This window comes from Hibiscus syriacus, unplaced genomic scaffold (assembly GCF_006381635.1).
Source record: "Hibiscus syriacus cultivar Baekdansim isolate YM2019G1 unplaced genomic scaffold, ASM638163v2 tig00116997_pilon, whole genome shotgun sequence".
Classification (NCBI taxonomy): domain Eukaryota; kingdom Viridiplantae; phylum Streptophyta; class Magnoliopsida; order Malvales; family Malvaceae; genus Hibiscus; species Hibiscus syriacus.
In genome coordinates, this window is record NW_024063513.1 from 347,817 (window position 1) to 367,297 (window position 19,481).

Sequence of the window (19,481 nt, forward strand, 5' to 3'; positions counted from 1 at the left end):
GTGCGCGTGTTTTCCTTGTCAGTCAGTGTTGCGTGGCGAATGTAAGAAGCTGCCACCGAGGAAGAAAATAAAAATTCCTTGTCTTGTAGTGGAATTGAAAAATTCCGAGTTTATTTGGGTTTTAACGAGTTACGTGAGTTAATCCACTTACGTTAAACAGTGAGGGTCGGTGGGGGGACACCATAAATCACGTCGACCCTCTCTCCGCCACTGTCGGGACAACGACTTGGAGGACGCTCGCCCAGAATTTGGACCACAAATGGTCCCCAGGGCTGAAACACGATCCCGGCTTAAAGCAGGGGCTCACTAACAACCGGAGTGGGGATCACCGGGTATTTTAAATTCCCTGTCAGACGCCGGTGAGTTAATGAATGCAAACAGTTGATGGTAGCTAGGAAGTAGGAAGCCCTAGACGGGAAGAGAGTGGCTAACACAATTTCATAAGTAATTTTTATCCTAAAAGTAAAACCATTTTAATGATACGTAAATTAAAAACAATATAATTAAAATATAATAATTAACTCCGGAATTCACATGTAATATGAAAATGACTATGAGAAATTCAGCTTCAAATTAAAGTATCCGAACACTTGAGTGGAAGGTTATTTGAGGAATACGTGTGGAGCTCCAAACTCACAGAAAGTGGACCGATCATGAGAGCCGCGGACTAAGTTCCGTGGAGCATCCGATACGATTGACCACAGTCACGTGCAATCGGGCAGGTCTTTCAACATTAACGAATGGGGTACCGCCACGAGTACAGTTCTGACCACAGTTACGTGGACCCCACACGTTTTACTGGAAAGACTGCTACGTCGTTTCGAGTAATATGAATTTGTTAAATTTCCTGGTTAAGGTTAAGGACTCCCTGTGTTTGTGTCTGTGATTTTGATTGATCTTGGTGAAATTACAGTGACTGTATCTATACGTAAAAATTAATTTGAAACAAGCTATTAACTAAAGACCGAGTCAACAATCTTTAATTAAAAGATGTCAGTTCACACCTTTCATCTTTTTTAAGTTGGTGAATTTAATATTAATTACGAGTAATTTTTTTTCTTTTTCTTCCCTTTAAGTAGAAAATGTTCCAAAAACATGTAAAAAATGATACACCCTCGTCCCACTAAATTATTTTTTATTGACTTTTTAAAAGGTACAATTTTTAAACTTTGATCATTATTATTTTAAATATTTTAAATAATTAAATTATATATTTCGAAACTATTTGATTCGAAATTTTAAAATATATTTTTTATAATTTTATCAATAATAATTTTTAAATAATTAATAGCCAAAGTTGAAACAAAATGACAAAAAAGTTCAATAAGGGATAGTTTGAGTGAGATGGATGGAGTAATTAAGAGAGTAAGTATATTTGGTGAGTTGGTCAAGCTGTTCATCTTTGTTATCTCGTACTTTTTAGGGCGTGGATTCTATACCTACTAAGAGCACACTACTTCTTCTCCTTATAGTCTCTATTCTCTTCCTCTCTATATAGGATCAAATTTAAAGTTTTTCAAAAATAAATAGTATTTAAGAATTGATTTATTTTTATTATCAGTATTTATACATAGTAAATATAGTTAAATAGTTAAATTTATTAAATTATTTATAATTTATGATAAAATATACAATTAATAACAATCATGTGTTATTATATAAACTTAATAGATTTTTCTCATTGGTGTGCCACACATATTTTTTTTTATCTTTGTTGATCGGTGGTGGCACCAACTTTAATGTTGGTGGTCGACTGTCATTATTCTTTATTTCCTTTTTTTCTATATCGCATCTTTATTTTCTTTTTAATCTTCAATAAGTCTGTATGTGTTACACGTTTTCATATGCCTTTTTGGCACGTTTATTATGCTTTTTGGCATGTTTTTCGGTTCTTTGGTCGTTTTTTATTTATCGTTTTTCTAAGGGTTGATTTTTCATTGTCACGACTGATCAAGATGACTCTTATATGATATATTGTGATCTTCTCTGCTTTGGATCCTTATATTGGATTTGGAAACCCAATTTATGTTTGTGGATAGCGTTTCACGTAGCTCGAGATTGATTTATAGTTTGTCGGTGGTCTGTCAATAGCTTGATCTCCTTTTGTGGTTCGTTTGTCGATGCAATCAGATCTGTTTGTATCTGTCTTTGTTCGAGTTTCTTGATTAGATTTATGTGATTATAAGTTACTAGTTTTGTTTCAATGATTATAGGAAATTATCCTAATTATGTGCTTAATTTACAATTATGATTGTAAATCTTTATTGTAATTTGGGATATTTCTTATTTTGAATAAAATTAAATGCTTCTATTAAAAAAGATATAAACTTATTTAATAGCCACATCAACAATTATGTTATCGTTTAATTGTAAGTGATTTAATTGAAGTCAAATTCATAATTTAATGATCTAATTTACAATTGTTTTTTAATAATTAAAATAAAAATCAATATCATAATTCAGTGTCCTAGAATATAATTTACCTTAAAATTTGACTATATATAAAATTAAAAGTAAATTGTTAAAAGGGATACAAAACTCTTGTAATATTATTTCGTCTGTTCATAAAATATAAATAACAAAATTTTTAGTACTCGAATAATACATGTAAGCAATGGTTTTTTTATCGACCTCCAGTTTCAAGGTTACACTATGATTAATCTGAACCGACTTGAGTTACATACACTTTGTTTTAGTGGGTGCTTCCAACAAAAATTTTCTATATACATAAAGACTCGAACATGGGATCTTGATTTTGCAATGGTTTTAAGAACACTGAAAGAAGAAATAATGTACAACTTCCATTCCATTTGTTATTGGGTGAAGAAAAGAAAGAGTAGATGTCCAAGTCCGTTACGCGTGACAAAGGGCTGTTGTCTTTTCCCCACCAAACCGATATGATTCGCCTTACCCCATAATCATTAAAGGGTTAATTGTGCAGTGTTGATGGACTTAGTGCAATTGTCGAAGTGCACTTGTCATCGAAACGATCGTGCAATGTTAAAAGCCACAATGGGTATCTAATTTGCGAATAGAGGATAATCATTAATATGGTTATGTAGCTGTTTCTAATTAACAAGATGCCTTTAATCATTATTATTCATTTTTATATTGCATGGCTTTTGAATCAGACGTTTGCGAAGGTTGATATGTTGAAATATCAATCGACAGGATCCGAGGATAGTTTTATCATGTTCCTTTTGTTTTTGTTGGAGGGGCTGTGATGTTGATGATACAATGGCTAAATTTGGATACGAGTTTGGCATCAATGGCATGCTGGCTTTCATCCCTTGTTCCCTTACCCCCCCCCCCCCCCGTCCCCAATACCTCAAAATTAAGCTTTGGTTTCTTCATGGTTGGACCACGTGAAAGCTAACAGTCTTCATGGTCCACAAACGCCACCTCCACCTCCACTCCACCGTTCTTCTCTCAACCAAACCCTAATCCCTCAGCCAACCATATTTTATTATCATCATCATCTTTTAGGGTTTGCAGAATCCTACTGGTCCTATTCGATCAATGTAAAGGTTCAAGCCTTTATCTGTTATTTTGTTCTCTCGTTTTTGATATATGAATATGCTTTTAAAGATATAACAATATCTGGCATTTTCTGTTTGGTATTAGTATCCGATCATTAATATAAATCTACGTAATATGGAGTATATTCATTTTCGCCTCTTTACTAGACTTAGTATTACTTTTATACGCCTTTATTGAAATGATGAAGTGATTTATGTAATGTCACGCCGTTTTCTTTTTGGTTCCAGGACAAAACTCAGAGTTTTCATGCTCGACAAGAACTGTTACTGAAAGCTGATTTTCTCTATTCATGATTTGATGTGACCAGGCAAGGACACCCACATGGAAAAGCCATGGACAGAGATTGAATATCAATCATCAATCATGGATTAGTTGTTGTTTTTATCAAAAGAAACAATGATACTTTCTTTCGCAATGTTAGTCTAATTAATCATTTTTAATTTAACTATTATATATTATAAACGTATAACGAGTATTTAATTATAAAAACTTGTAAACATTATTTTATCAAATCTTAAGGTGAAAAATTGTGTGACCCGTCCCTTGTAAATTGGATGGGGATCCACCTCCTGATAGTCTTTTACTTGTAATTTTATAGATTTTTTTTTATCATGGCGTGAGACTTTCTCCTTTAAGGACACCAAGGGATGAACTGTAAAAATATACATGCTATTAATAATTTTGGATAAACTTGTAAATTAGAATTTATGGGTTCGAAATTTTCACATGCTTCTTGACAGATACTGCATATTAGTCGTCGACGACCAAAATGTGATAGAACTAAAAAACATTGTTGGTGGACTGACAGAACAGAATCAAACACTGTCAAAATCAACATGGTTATAATTGCAATGAATTTCACGTGGCAACTTGCAAAGTCGATGTGAGGTTTGTTGGGAAGAGGAGATTCCATCAAAGAAGGTTAGAGCGATTAATGATCGAATATTTTCCATTTAGATCAACCACTTCAAAGAATTTTAATTTCAATGTAAGCAACGTGAATGTTAGGTTCACTGGAATAAATGTTTGCATCTCTTAATAATGTAATATCAACTTATCAACCTCTCTCTCATAATTCTTAGAATTTTTGTTTTTTTTTTTTTATAATTTCTCTCTGTATGTATGCCCAGAGGTGCTTCAATCGTAAATCATCTTCATAGAGGAATCTCATGCCTTTTGGATTCAGTTTTCCAGGTTCATTCTCAAGCACAGTCGATGCCTCCTTCGTCCCCGGATGGCGTTAGATTTAGACTCGTTAACCAACCACCAAGAGCCCCCACTTTCTTAAAGGCATGAAATGTTAGGTTTATCATCTCTAAAAGACATGAAATTTACGATTTAAAACGAGATGAAAACGTTAATTTCGTATCAGAAAAGAAGAGACATTAAAATTTAAAAACGACTTTATATATTCTATCAAGCATACCTTTAAAAAGTATTAATGATAAATATATTGAGTATATTCAATTAGCTCATGTAATCATTCTTAAAAGATAGTATCTCATACATTTGGAGCTCTAATCTCTTTGTAAGAAAAAAAATAAATAAACTACTCCAAAATAATCAATGTAAAGCGGCAATACTTTTTATTTATTTATAGAAAACGCCTAGTTTTATTAAAAAAATATTCATAATCACAATGAAGATTTACAAATATAAAAGTGAATGTAAACTTTATTATAATTAGAATAGTTTTCTATATCCATTGACACAAAAATTAGTCACTTATATCACACAAGGGCCAAAAAATGAAAAGATTAAAAAATCTAGCTAATGCTCGAACAAAATAAAGATACGAACAAATTTGAGTTTATCATCAAACGAAACACAAAAGGGGATGAAGCTAAAGAAGGCCACCAGAAAATCGCAAATCAGAGCCAAGCGACGTGAGAAAACTATTCACTAACGCCAAACGTGTATCCAAATCAATCTGATGGTCCAAAGCAGAGAAGATCAACATGATAACAAATAAACGACATCTTGATCAGTTGTGAGGATGTCAAATCTAACCCTGAGAGAAAAAGATAAATGGAAATAACGGTAAAAACCCGTAGACTACCAAAAGGCAGAGAAAAACATGTCAAAAAGACAGAGATAAATTTGCATCGAGGCAGATAACATGTCACAAAGACATAATTATTTTTATTAAAAACTAAAAAAGACAACTGGCGGGCGACAACCAGAATCAAAACCGATGTCGGTGTCGATTAAACAAAATTAAAGAATAAAAAGTTAGATTGATCAATAAAATTGATACAAATTGTAAATAAAGGGGAAAAAAGGGATAAGAGAGTAGGTATATATATATATATATATATATATATTGGTTCTCAATAAAATATATATCTTTAAAAATGAGTAAAATATAATTTTATTATAATCCCAAGATTTTTCAAATTTTTAATATTTTTAAGGGGACATGAGCCCCAAGTCCCTTCTACCTTCTCTTATTGAAACATAATGTTATTCACGTTTATAGAGATTCCAAGGATAACGTATTGTCCAAAAACCAAAGATTCAAGTTCTGACACGAAACGCTCATTTTTGGGCGTAGTTCATACATTTTAATTGTGAAGAAGTGTAAATAGTGATGGGATGCCATTTTTGTGTACGCATCTTCTGATAGGGAGATGGGCAAGTGTTTGGGTGAGCTAGAGCTACTGGGCTAGCTTCTTGCAATACAGTTAAAATTATGGGGGTGACAAAACTTGTGTACCCAGACCATCTTCAATTCTTTAGTCAGTGAACGATGGTGAACGTCAGAGGATACGTTCAATAATGGTTTTCTCTAATATCTTTTTCGGGAATCTAGAGTCCGAACCCGAGAATTTGATGATAATGTAAGAACAATGTGAGTGGTTTGACTCTGAGAAATCTAATTTTGAGTTGGGCTTCTATGCTATTGGCTCTTTTGTGCTTCGGATGGGCTTGAAATGGTTTAAAAAAACATAATGTATCAAAATACCCCTAACATTTGATAGTACTGTCAATTTTGCTCGTATTCTTTTTTTGTTGGGAACATTTGACCCCAAACTTCTTATTTTGGGTCAGAAAAAAATCACTGTTCGATGAAAACCGTTAGACAACTAATAGTTCATGTATTAGTAGATGATGACGTGGAGTGTCCATGTCATGATAGATGATGATGTGATAATTCCATCTACGATTTTTTTAATAAAAATAAAAAATTATTTTTAATATTTATCCAATGAGATGATGACATGTGTCACCACCTCTGGTTTAATTTTAAAAGCAAACAAAATATGCATTAGCAGAGAGTTGAACCTAAGACGTCATGCATATAATCCAAACAACCAACCACTAAGATAACATTTTATTTTGAATTATTTTTGCAAGGAAAAGTATTTATATAGATATTTTGTTCCTTACACATTTTATCAAAGACCTTCATTCTTTATTATGCTGCAAGTTCTTTTTCCTTCACATGGAACAAGAAAGAAATATATAGCTACAACTTCTCTATTTTCTTTCTCCTTGTGAAATAAAACTCTTACACACAAATTAATTCTTTTCAAGTTGTTCTTCAAAACGAAATCACGAAATCTGAGTACGTAACATCTTATTCCCATATCAATGTTTGAAGGATTATGGACAAAGATCCACGAGGAAGAAGCAAAATGGTACTAGCGGCTTATGGACAAAGAAAATGGTGAGCTTATTCCCATAACACCTTTCCTCTTACTTCACTCATTTTGTAGTGTTAAACCTCTCTATTTTCATTATTTCCTTTCACGTTCACCATTGTCGCATCTATCACTTTCCCACCTTTCCCTTTCCTTCACCACCGAAACCCTTCCCCGATTTCTTGTAACTTTTCTTTCCCAGGTATGGCTGACAATAATGATGACCATCGATATTAGAAATTTAGAATTAAGTAACTGATATCATTAGATCTAGAATTTGATTCGTTATTTGTTTCTTAACTCAGTTTTGCTTAATTGTTTTAGTTGTACAATAACCTAGTTATTTATAGTTAATTTATTTTATAAAATGGATATTCTAATCTTCTTTTACATCTCAGTTGGCTATTTATTTTTGCAAAATGTTTGTTGATTTGTTTGTGTTGAAAATTACAATGAAAGAAGAAGGTGTTTGATAAAATGCGTGAGAGTCGATACATAGAATAAATATTAAATCTTACAAGAGATAATCAAGTTGTTGGCTTGGCTTGTTGGTAATGTGCATAGTCTTTAATCTTAGTAACTCGAGTTAAATACCCCAAATGCAAATTTTACAATTTCATATCTAACCTAATGAGATGATGACACATTTCATCAATGCATTGATTGATAATTATTAAAAAATTATATATAATTACTTTAAAATTAAATTAATTTTTGATGACGTGACATTTGTCATTTCATCACTTTCGCACATGTGACACTACCACGTTAGTGTGTGATATTATATAAATTTATCATATCATTTTCATACGATAACCATTGATTAACAAATTTAACAATACTGTCAAACAATAAAATTATTTTATTTTAGAAAAATAAAAACTTCTCAACAAACCACTAATTTACCTGTGTCTCTTCCATTGGCTGGATGCCATGGTCCAATCACCATCTCTTTCTCGTCAAAATGTTAGGTCTGGCTTGTCAATCAATCCTCTTCAAAATTTTATTTTTGAATGTCAAAAAAAAATAAATTAAAAAAAAAATGAAGATTTTGCTTTTTTTTTCTTCCGAGCGGCAAAAGGGGGTATACATGGCGAATCTACGAGATTATGATATGCACAGCGATCAAATTGCCTCAATGCCATGTATGTGTTCCCTCCTCGCAGCTTAAACGCATTTAATTAAAGACAAAAAGGTCATAACCCGACAACTAATTGTATAATCGGACAAATACTAAAAGTGCAAGGATAAAACCAAAAAAGCAGGTGTGCACAGTTTTATTTCAATTAAATTAATGGCACCGTTTTTTACCAGAACTCCTATAGCTGTGATTCTTACAACGCTCCTTTTTCCAAGGTTGGAAATTCCAATCATCGGGTAAGACAAAGCCTTTTCACGTCAGTCAAAGGAACATCACTGACAAAAGCTACCGAGTAGCTACCAGCAAAACCAAACACGAGCTATATAGGCAAGAGTCAAATATATAGATACTGGCTACAGCACGAAGGTTATAGAGAGACGATATCAATCCTTCCTGAAAATCCTCCCCGGAATTACACATAATAATTGAAAGGGGGGGGGGGGGCTGTAAACTGAAAACACAGTCTGTAACAGCAAAATTCTGAAATTAGTTTTCAAGAAGCTTATACGGCCAAGCCATCAGGTTACACCTACAAATAATTCACAGTTATTCCGATTAAAATTCGTAATTATAAAGTAAGCGAGGGTTCACCCCAACGAATATTGCAGGAATGTTGGAGCCTGCACCATGACAAGAATGCTTGCCATCTACAAGCTCGGAATTTCTACACTACTCGCGGAATCTTCTCCCTAGCCGGTCAGCTTCTTTTGCCTTTTCAGGGCTTCTAACCTGGAGCAAGCTCAAACTGTGATATTTGTAGCTTGGTGAGAGTATAAGTATAGTTAATCAGCAAATAGCTCATTGCCGTGGCCAGTCTCATTATTTTTCCTGCAAGTCCTCACCGGTTTCTCACAGCCTTCAGCTGCAAGAAGGTCTAAGTAGTCGAATCATCTTTTTCATGTGGTGCTAATATAATGTCTCGGTGACAGAATCATCTTCAACGGGCATCATATTTAGATCAGGCAGTAAAGCCGTCCCTACATTGCAAGAATCTAGCAGTTCTTTGTGATCATCAAGAGCGTGTGAGGGTGAGGGACCGTAGTCGAGAGTCGGGAATACTCTCTGACGAGGTTGACAAGAAGATATTTCCTCCGGTTCATTCTTTGCAATTTTCAAGTTCAAATCAAGCTGCAGTAATAGAAGTTAACATAAAAAGAGGGCATTAGAAGAATATTTCTCAAAAGGAAATGCAGGTTTCTTCATAAATTCTCAGTTTTGGCCAATTATATGAAAAAAATTTGCAAGATGGTTATTAATGAATGGTCATATTAGTAGACTCAAGTAACTAAAGAAACATTTTGCTGACCTTAATTCTTTTCAATTTCTCATTCTTGGCTTTCTGTTCTTTGCAAGTAGCACGCACAGATGCTATCACCTGTTCAACGAACAAGAAGATGACTGTAAGGTTGCCTAGAAGCAATCAACAAGACATGATGAATTCAATACCGAGTTGAAGAACATTCGACGCACCTTTTTCAAAATAACCATTTCCTTCAGAAGCAGATTTTCCTCCTCCTTAAGTTCAGCAAAAGTCTGAAAATATGCCGAATTCTTCCGAGTTAATATACCCATGAATCATCTTCAGATTTTTCTTGCATAAAACATTTCGCATAAATATCATGAACAGTAAAGATCAATTACTTTACCTTCTTCCTTCTCGATCTCTTGGAAGTTGTGCCAGTAGTTTCGTTACCGGCAGTACCCTGCAGCATACAGCAACCAATCATTAAATTTAAGCCCAAGGCAAGAACCAACAAATTGTCTGAAGTGGTTAAATATACCCGACCCAAAGGTAGGCAAGTTGGGTCAACTAAGACCCTCGAAACAATTAAAATCTGATATTGATAATAAGCTTTCATGGCTGTTCCAATGGCGGATTCGGATACAATGTTGGAAGACAGCGAGAGTTGAAATTCTGAATCCAATGCCACTAATATTGCCGCTTCTTCTCACACAATGAACCAATAGTAACACGCCACGTTATATTAATGTTAGACACATGATTGAATTTAATGCTTTATGACTCTCTATATATAGTATTTATACGATCGACGTCACGTGAATTTAGGGATGGTAACACGGTGGTTTCGGGCATGGGATTGATCCCGTTTAAAAAATATGTATCCGTTCTTACTTAAAAAATCACGAAGATTTAAACGGGGATCCTCATCAGGTAATCGGAAAAAACCGCGTGGAAACGAGTATCCCCATTTAACATAAACAATTATTTAAAATGGTAATTTTCACCGCGGAGATAACCACAGTAAAATTTACTCGTTTAAATAACCGTTTACCTTAGATAGTTATTTTCACTGTGGGGATCCCCGTTACCATTTATATATATATATATATTATATTAAATTAAATTTATTAATATTATATATATATTTATAAAATAATTATTTTATATATTTATCGGGCCGGGTATTCGGAGCGAAGATTACTAAACTCGTCCCCGTTTAAAAAATTCAATTTTTTCACATCCCGTTTATCATTATGAATTCGACCCGTTTAATTCAATTTTTGATTTTCTCCTACAGGTTCGATTTTTTTTTTTGCCCATCCCCACGTGAATTCCTATTATATTATGACCTTACTGACGGCAAAGAGTTAGTCGGTCACTACGTGTATAATTTATAAAACCTACGCTTCCCTTCACTTACTGAAAATTTTCTATAAATCGGACGGTCTATGATCCATCCAACGCATAATCATAAATGATGGAAGAGTGTGGGGCCGAAACTCTTAAAAGATATTCCCATCTCTGAAAAAGCAAAAGCCATTAAGATAAACACGAGAGAAAAACCCGGACAACAGATGGAAGTACAGTTACAGATAGCGATTGGAAGAGAAGACCCACAGAATTTAACCGTACCCGCGTTGCACTTGATAACTTCTCTCCTCGCAACCCAAACAAAAATGCTCCCACCAACACCCCTCTTTCAGTGGGCCCTACTTATTTCATTATGACCGAAATGCCCTTAAAGGAGATCCTCTAGTGGGAAGTTTCCTGGTTCATACGGTGGGGAGGTGGACGGCATGTAAATGTAGAAGTAGCCGACAATAGAATGACGGGTGACCAAAAACGAGGCGAGAAGAAAATGTTAAAAAAAATAGAGTTCCAATCTGCTAATGGTGTTGTCCTCGCGTGAAAACTGTAAATATCCTTTAAAACGGCAGGGCATTTTGGTCCTAACGGAAAAAATGATGACACTGCTTGTTAATTGGTTTATTCAATTTGGTATTGATGTTATCCTGTTAAACCGATGGTCGGAGAGATACGAGAAAAGTAATAAAAAAGAAGAAGCGCAGATTAAGCCTTAGCGAGTTATTGTACGGAAAGTTTCGTCCGCTGAAAATGGAAGGAAAAAATAATACAGTCGAGATTCCAGAAAACCAAAAAGTATAGGTTTACATGACACAGAAAGAAATAGGATCAAGTAATTGAGGAGATTAAAGAAGGGAGTTTTAACAATAGAAATAAGTTATCCAGTAACACAAGAATGTCTCGTCCACGAGATACAAACAGAAGACGATGGTGGTGGCATATAAATTGACATGCGATAGAGGGTCATTTCAGTCAGCACCGACCACCGCAAGAAACGCCGAAAAATCAGCTGCTGGAAACGAGAGGGAGAGAATGAGAGACAAGTGAAAACAAACCTTGGATCTGGAAGTTGCGGTTAGTTGGGAGCGAGAGACATGCTTACTGGTCTCTTCAAAGCCATCGGCGTCAGAAGGAGATGCAGAGCCGCCGCCGCAGCTCCAAGAAAGAGGCGTTGTTGGGCTACGCCTAGTGCTGGCTTTGAAATCCCCGTCTCTCTTGTCGTCGCATCTCATCGACATGGGTTTAGACCTGGGTTGACGTATCCCCCATTTGAGTGCAACCACCGCAGATTTCGAAGCCGGAGGCGCAGTCTGCTCTTGTTTGAGCCTTACGAGTAACTCGACCACCATGTTGTCGTCCGTCATCGCCTCCCGAACCCACTCGTCCTTCACCGTCATCGTAATCATCACCGCCAAAAACCAACACCAGACGAAACAAGAAAAGGAAGAGCTCAGATGGTGACGAAGACTGGATATGAAGAAAATGATAATATATAGGGTTTGCAAGAGGCAAAGAGAGAAGATATCAGAGGTGGCGAGGAATGAGAGAAGAAAAAAAAAGTTACAACTTATAAATGTGAAAGAAAGTGAAGGAGATGGGTGTGGGCAATGTATACATATACGAGGGTGTCTTTTTTTTTTCTTTTTATTGTTTTAGGGTATTTATTTTGAAATTTAATAGCATAGCAACAAATTTTTTTCAAGTCTTAAGAGAAAGATTTATCCCTAAATTATACATTGAGTTATTAAGGAGTTTTTTTTTTGAGATCTCATTTCAATACTATAAATATAAGGAGTTGAATATTATTATTAAATAATTAAAAATATTTAAATAAATATTTTCTTATATTTATCTCATTTATCAAAGAAAATTATAAAAAAACATTAAAATATAAAAATTATTAATTTTATTTTAAATAGATAAAATCAGCAAAAAGAATATTCAAATCAATTTTATTTTAACCAATAATATTTCAAAATTAGAGAACTATAAATAGTAAAAAAACCTTTAAAGAGAATAATTCAATAAAAATATATAATTTAAATAAAATAGGGTTGATTAAGCCTTTTTAAAAATTGAAAATGTATTAAATTTATTTGCGTGGTGAAGTATATTCCAGTTATTGGGTTCGATTTCTCTATTCACGAAAAACCAACGGAATGTTCATCGAAACGTTTGATGAAAAATTAGTTTATGTTAGTTTATTTATTAAATAAATGAGTATGAATAAAATTTAATATTTATTTAATTAAATAAGTGAATATAAATAAAGAGTTCATTCATTCATTTACATCTGTAAATATTATGTGATCCGTTCATTTATATTCAACATAATTAATTTAGTATTAATATTTTAAAATGTAATTAATTTTAAACTCAAATAAAAATACTCAATTAATTTAAAAAATTATAATCATAAAATTATTTTTAAAGAAAATACTCTTTTCAAATATAAACTCAATTAATTTTATTTTTATTTATTTATATTCGTTCATTTGTGTTCATTTATTTTTTAATAAATAAATTGTATTCTTTAATGAATGAACACAATAAAAAGTTATATTCGTTTAATTATTTATATTCATTTATTTATTTAACTAAAATTAAATAAACAAAATAAATATATACTATTCGTATTCGTTCGAATCGTTTAGATGTTAAATTTCTCGTTGCATGTTAAAGGGGGCCGCTTCAGAACGCGCGAGTGATGTGTGTGGGTCTGACTCTGACCTTTATTTTCAATCCATTTTATATTATTATTCTTTTTTCTAGATGAGATGAAAAGAGAGTAGGGTTCGTGGATGACATGTGGAGCTGACAGGTTTTCAAATTTAAGGGTACATTACTTGAATGACCATCCAATTATAGGGTTGATATCGATATGGTCACCATTTTTAAAATTATTTCAATATAATCACCTAATTATTTAATTGGTTTTAATATAGTCACTTACTACTTACACAACAGTTAACAAAATTGATCTAATTATATAGTTAGCCCTTATAACTTATACATTCTTTTTCCTTTATTTTTAATCCATTTTATGTTATAGTTTTCTTTCTAGATGAGATGAAAATAGTAGGTTTGTGACGTGGGAACTATCAGGTTTTAAAATTCAAGGGTAAAATACTTGAATGATCACTTAAAAATAGGGTTGATGTCGATATGGCCACCATTTTCAAAATTGTATCAATATGACTACCTAACTATTTAATTGATTTAAATATTGCTCACCGTTAACATTTAACAAGAGAGCATACGTGAAAGTTAACAAAATTATAATTACATATTTAGTCCTTAAAACTTATAAATTCTCCCAATATGGTATTAATTTTAATTTAATAAATTTATTTATCTAATCAAATTGTCACCTTTTGAAGATAAAATAATTAATTTTTGTGTTTGGACGCCTAAGAGAATCGAATTTGGGTCCCAAGGGTAGCCTACACACACCTTAACCATTAAGACAATTCTCACGCTTGTTATCAAGATAATACATATTTTATATCACTTGTTCGAGTTTAGGCAGAGAAAGTAAACTAAAATAACTTATTTATATTTTAATTCAAGATCAATTAGTAACCAAGCAAAGTATTAACCAATAGGTTAAATCTAATATTTAGAAATCAATTACAATATTTTATATATGTTATATATTATAGTTAATGATATAAAAAATGAAAGAAATAAAAATAGACAAGTAATGACTTAAGTCTAGGCCTAATGAGAATATGATAATACTTAAATTGCTAATAAAAACTAATAGATTATTTATAATTAATTTAAGATATTAATACTTTAAAACAAATTTATTTACTTTATATTTATTTATTAATGATTATATATATATAATTAAATTAGAAATTCATTTAACATACCCGAACTCACGAACATAATTTAAAATCAAAAGTTTAATTTATAATTTGAAATTAATTTTTTCTTATTAAATATAATCATTAAAAAATAAATATGAATACAATAAATTTAGTTTAAGATATTAAAATCTTAAGCCAATTATAAATAAACTATTCGGTTTGTTTTAGTGATTTAAGTGCTCTCATATTCTCAATTGGCCTAGATAAGTTTTCCTTATTCATTTTTATTTTTTATCATTAACTATAATATATAATATATATATAAAATATTGTAATTGGTTCTTAAATATTAGATTTAATCTATTGGTTAAGTTTTGCTTGGTTAGTAATTCATTTTGGATTCAAATCCAATTAAGTTATTTTAGCTTTTTTTCTGCCTAAACCTGAACAAGTTGTATAATATATGTATTAACATGTTAACAATTGTGTGAACTCGTTCAATGGTTAAGTCTTGCGAAGGCCACCCTTAGGACACAAGTTTGGATCCATTTGACGTCAAAACTCATCTTCAATTATTTTCTCTTCAATTCAAAAGATGATACATGTCATCTTTTGATTGAATTGAAAGTTTATTAAATTAATTTTTTTTAAAATATAATAAGATTGTGATATGTGTAGCAATTTGATTGGAGAAATAAATTTATTAAATTAAATCAAAATTAGGACTAAAATGAGAGGATGTATAAGTTATAAGGATTAAATATGTAATTATACTAAATTTGTTAACTGCCATGTAAATATTTCTCCTTAATGTTAACGGCATGTGGCTATATTGAAACCGATTAAATACTTGATGGTCATATCGACATCAGCCCCATAGTTGAGTGCTCATTCATGTAGTTTATCCAAAATTAAATTGTTTTAGGGTTAAGGCTTCGGAAACTTGTAACCCGCCGCCGTCCATTGCCCTTTTCATATTTTGACCTTATCAATCTGTATACATACATGTATACTTGTTTTAGGTTATTTCTCTGTAGTATTATACATCATGTTTTTAACTTAAGTTAATTTTATATTTAATTAAAAATTATCTAATTTTCAAATATAGAAAATTTACTCGTAAAAGCAATATGTTATATCGATTGTTATATGTGAATAGAATCGATTGTTGATTATTATTCTTAAACAAACCAAAAATTGTGTCTTACTTTGGTTCGAAGTTCAACAAGTGTTGATTACTAATCACGTGATGCATCTTATAAAATGAATCTGCCGTGTTGAGGTTTCATGGCACTAACCGGGCATAAGCTACTATAAAGCCCAAATTAATTTTATTGATAAAGTATATTCTACACTTACATAATAGGGTAGGCTTTCAAACAAGAAGGAATAGTGTTTAATTATTATTAAATAATGTCACCGTTCTGTACCAACAAATTATAGGTGAGGGAAATAAAAAGCGAGAGCAAGTATATGATGATATGATTAGGGAAAGGGAAGCTATGGATAGCGTGGGTGACAATTCGTCTTTCGGCGCTCTGTATTTTTGCTCCTTTTCTCGGCCACTCTTCTCTTTGCCTCCTGTCGGCGTATATCTGTAACCCTTTCATTGCGTTGCCACTCTCCACCAACCAATTTCATCGTTGGTTCTACTTCTACCATTGCTTTTTATATATGGGAATATATGCACAGGTACTATGCAGGTTTATGTTAGAATACATTTAGCTAGTTAGTCATTGATCTCTCGTATTCTTTTAAATTGTGAGTTCTAGACTCACTAAGGGGGTGTTTGGATGGGGGAATGTGGGATTCTCATAGGAATGGAATCCACATTCCCCGTTTGGTTAGCTCGGGAATCTCATTCCCGGTAATGTAAGATTACCAATAGTGGAATTTTTGGGGTATATTAACGGGAATGTCATTACCTCAATTTCCTTAGGTATTGTTGAATTCTCGGCGTTTTGGACTAAAATGGCTTTACAATTTTTTTAAATATCATTTTTCTATCATTGAATAATAAAAATTCTACGAATGTTAAATTACAAATTTATCTTTAAACTATTTTAGATATACAAAAAAAAGTCTATAATTAAAATTTTATATGAAGTTCAGGGGTTAAAATAAAATTTTACCCTTTCATTAAACCTTTTTATATTTTCAATTTTGTAAAAAAAATTTATATAAATTTTATGAACTTAAATTTTTTAAAGAAAATATATAAATATTTTTTAACTTGTTAAAAAAACAAATATATAATAAGGACAATTTGGTCAAATATACATTCCAATAATCTTTTATTCTTTTAACCAAACACCGTAATCTTACATTCCTGCTAAGCCAACCAAACACAAAATACAACATTCCCAGTAATCCTATTCCCTGGTAATATTACATTCCGTGAACCAAACGCACCCTAAGAGTATTCTTTTTTTCCCCTCAAAGTTTCTCATTTTATTCTTCTCTAAACGAGATTTGAATTAAATTTAAAATTTATTGAAAAAAGTCAAATTATTGTTTATAACTAGTTTTTATTTTTTTTAAATATTAGTTGCACAAATTAGACGCGGCATCAATTAGTTTTATCATTTGTATTATGTTTAAACCGTTGGTTTGATGTCTGAACACTTTTAGTTTATGCATTATGCACTCTTCAAGATCTAAAACTTTAATCATATAACTATACAATTTTATTCAATTGTGTTAGTATTAGTCTCTATATAATATATGAGAAGGGGGATGAGACGTCTATTGCTCAAGGGTCGTATCGGGCCTCTCTTAGAGCGTTTCTGTCCTATTTTTCGATTATCTCTGCTATCATTGTTGTTGATTTTCCGGTGATACGAGTTGTTTTGTCGTAGGTATTGCGAAGTGGTCTCCAAGCTAGGAGCTCTCCCGATTAAAATCAGCATGTCCCCAGAACCGTGATGACGATCAAAAGGCTTGTGAATACTTTATGGCGTCTCTGGGTTCTTTGAAACCCAATAAAAGTAAGATGGGGACCGACGGTCCATGAAACAAATGTGAACATTTCTCGGGTTTTGAGCCTAATATTCCAATAAAAGATACCCAACCCAATATTCCTCCTTTAATTCTGATTATTTGGGTGCTCTCATTTAATTTATCAACATAAAAGAAAATTCCAATCAAGTATATGGTATCATCAATTACCGAGAGTAATCCTTTAGGTGGCTAAAAATACAGTAGGTAAACTCCAGGCGAAAGTTGGTGAGCCTTTAAGTTGTGGATATGGTTTCCATTTATTCCGCAATGAAGGAAACCCGTTCGGGGACCACTGTCAATCGGCTCTGCACATCGTGCCACCCGTATAAACGGATGCTTCCTCCGCCTGAAGCAGCCGAACAGTGAAAACCATTGCCTAAACGAGAGACCATCATTTAACATTTAGCCGAAAAGAAAAGAACAGACGGCTGAGCAGATTGTTCGGTCCATGTGATATATAAATTTGTTGGGCCTGGTTTCGGCCATTCGACAAATATGTTACATCCGTTGTCTGTTGAAACCATGGGCTTAGAGGAATCAAATTAAGCCATACTTTATTTACTCTTTAAACAAATCCTGATAATTTTCTGACGTTTTTTCAACGGTATCTAATTAATCCAATATAATCTGAATCATCCACGTTTAATTATGCTAAACTTTAATGGGGTAGAACCGTAGAAGGATTTGGGTGTTGACTGGAGATATGAACAAAATTTTTCGAAAATATCTGATAATAGTTTCTTGCATCTTTGTACAAATTTCCGTCGTCAAAGTCAAAATTTTGATAAGCGAAACAGTCGTTGATCAATCCCAATAGTAAGAACTAAGGATGATTCGTTTGGTTAGAAGATTAACATAACATAATTTGGTTTTAAGTTCAGGGAAGAAGCTATGCTGCGTCCGGGGGGCCATTGCCCCCGATTTTTTTTTTATAATTTGAAAATATACAGTGGCGAATACTAAATTAAACCTTCTAATTTTAGTTTGTCCTACTTATTATACGACGATCTTAAATTATATTCTTCAAATGCAACAAGTTCTTTTTTAATGTATAAAGAAGTAATACATTTTCGAGGTATAAATAAATTTGAACTCACACAAAATGATAATATGAATATATTATCAAATTCGAAGCCTAATAATTGACGCTGAGCATTTGATTTCGTTCTGTCAATTGCATGGAATCGATTCAAATCAGCTTCTATTCATCTTTTGCTTACATCTTACTTCAATTCTTGGAAAGTTGATTGTACAATAATTCATACAGTTTTCATTTTTAAGGTCATGATTTATACAGTTTTATCTTAAGAAATTAGTAGCAATTCGAAATTCAAAATCGATAATCGTTTAAAGTGACAATTGACAACAACATCCATGAAAGTGAACATCATTTGCTTTCATACTATTTGGATAATTATTGTTTTAATAGTCTGTAATTCTCAATTCTGTGTCCTTTGACATGGTTTTCAACAAGAAGCAAAATCCAGGATTTTGTTTTGCTTTTTTCTTACTCATTGGGGAAAATTTGAAAACCTGATCATGCAAGTAGCTGAGTAAGAAAACTGGCACAATGAACAAGCCTGATGAAAATATATAAATGGTATTATTTTAAAGATAAATTATCTAAATTATTAATTTTGATTAGTTTTAATATCTAAATTTTCCTATTTCGCACATGATTGTATTGTGTGAGCTTAGCCTCTGCTGGCTGCCCTGCCCCCTCCCAACATAAA

The 19,481-nt window shown here is 32.5% G+C and overlaps 1 protein-coding gene across 1 annotated transcript; it reads right to left on the reverse strand.

Moving 5' to 3' along the window:
* Window positions 1–8,791: 8,791 nt before the first annotated feature.
* On the reverse strand, window positions 8,792–12,536 carry LOC120194077. Its single transcript, XM_039196471.1, has 5 exons — window positions 11,989–12,536; window positions 9,972–10,028; window positions 9,796–9,858; window positions 9,632–9,700; window positions 8,792–9,453 (listed from the first exon to the last, which is right to left on the reverse strand). Exons 1-5 carry the CDS (start codon window positions 12,337–12,339, stop codon window positions 9,232–9,234), a joined length of 762 nt encoding a protein of 253 aa, XP_039052402.1. The 5' UTR covers window positions 12,340–12,536; the 3' UTR covers window positions 8,792–9,231.
* Window positions 12,537–19,481: the final 6,945 nt, after the last annotated feature.

What these genes read in the sequence shown, in the direction of transcription:
- LOC120194077 (XM_039196471.1), bottom strand. Translation starts at nt 12,339, where the DNA reads ATGATTACGATGACGGTGAAGGACGAGTGGGTTCGGGAGGCGATGACG. An exon ending in CCGCAACTTCCAGATCCAAG is followed by an intron (nt 10,029 to 11,988) that starts GTTTGTTTTCAC and finishes TGTATGCTGCAG; the next exon opens with GGTACTGCCGGTAACGAAAC. An exon ending in AGAAATTGAAAAGAATTAAG is followed by an intron (nt 9,454 to 9,631) that starts GTCAGCAAAATG and finishes CTATTACTGCAG; the next exon opens with CTTGATTTGAACTTGAAAAT.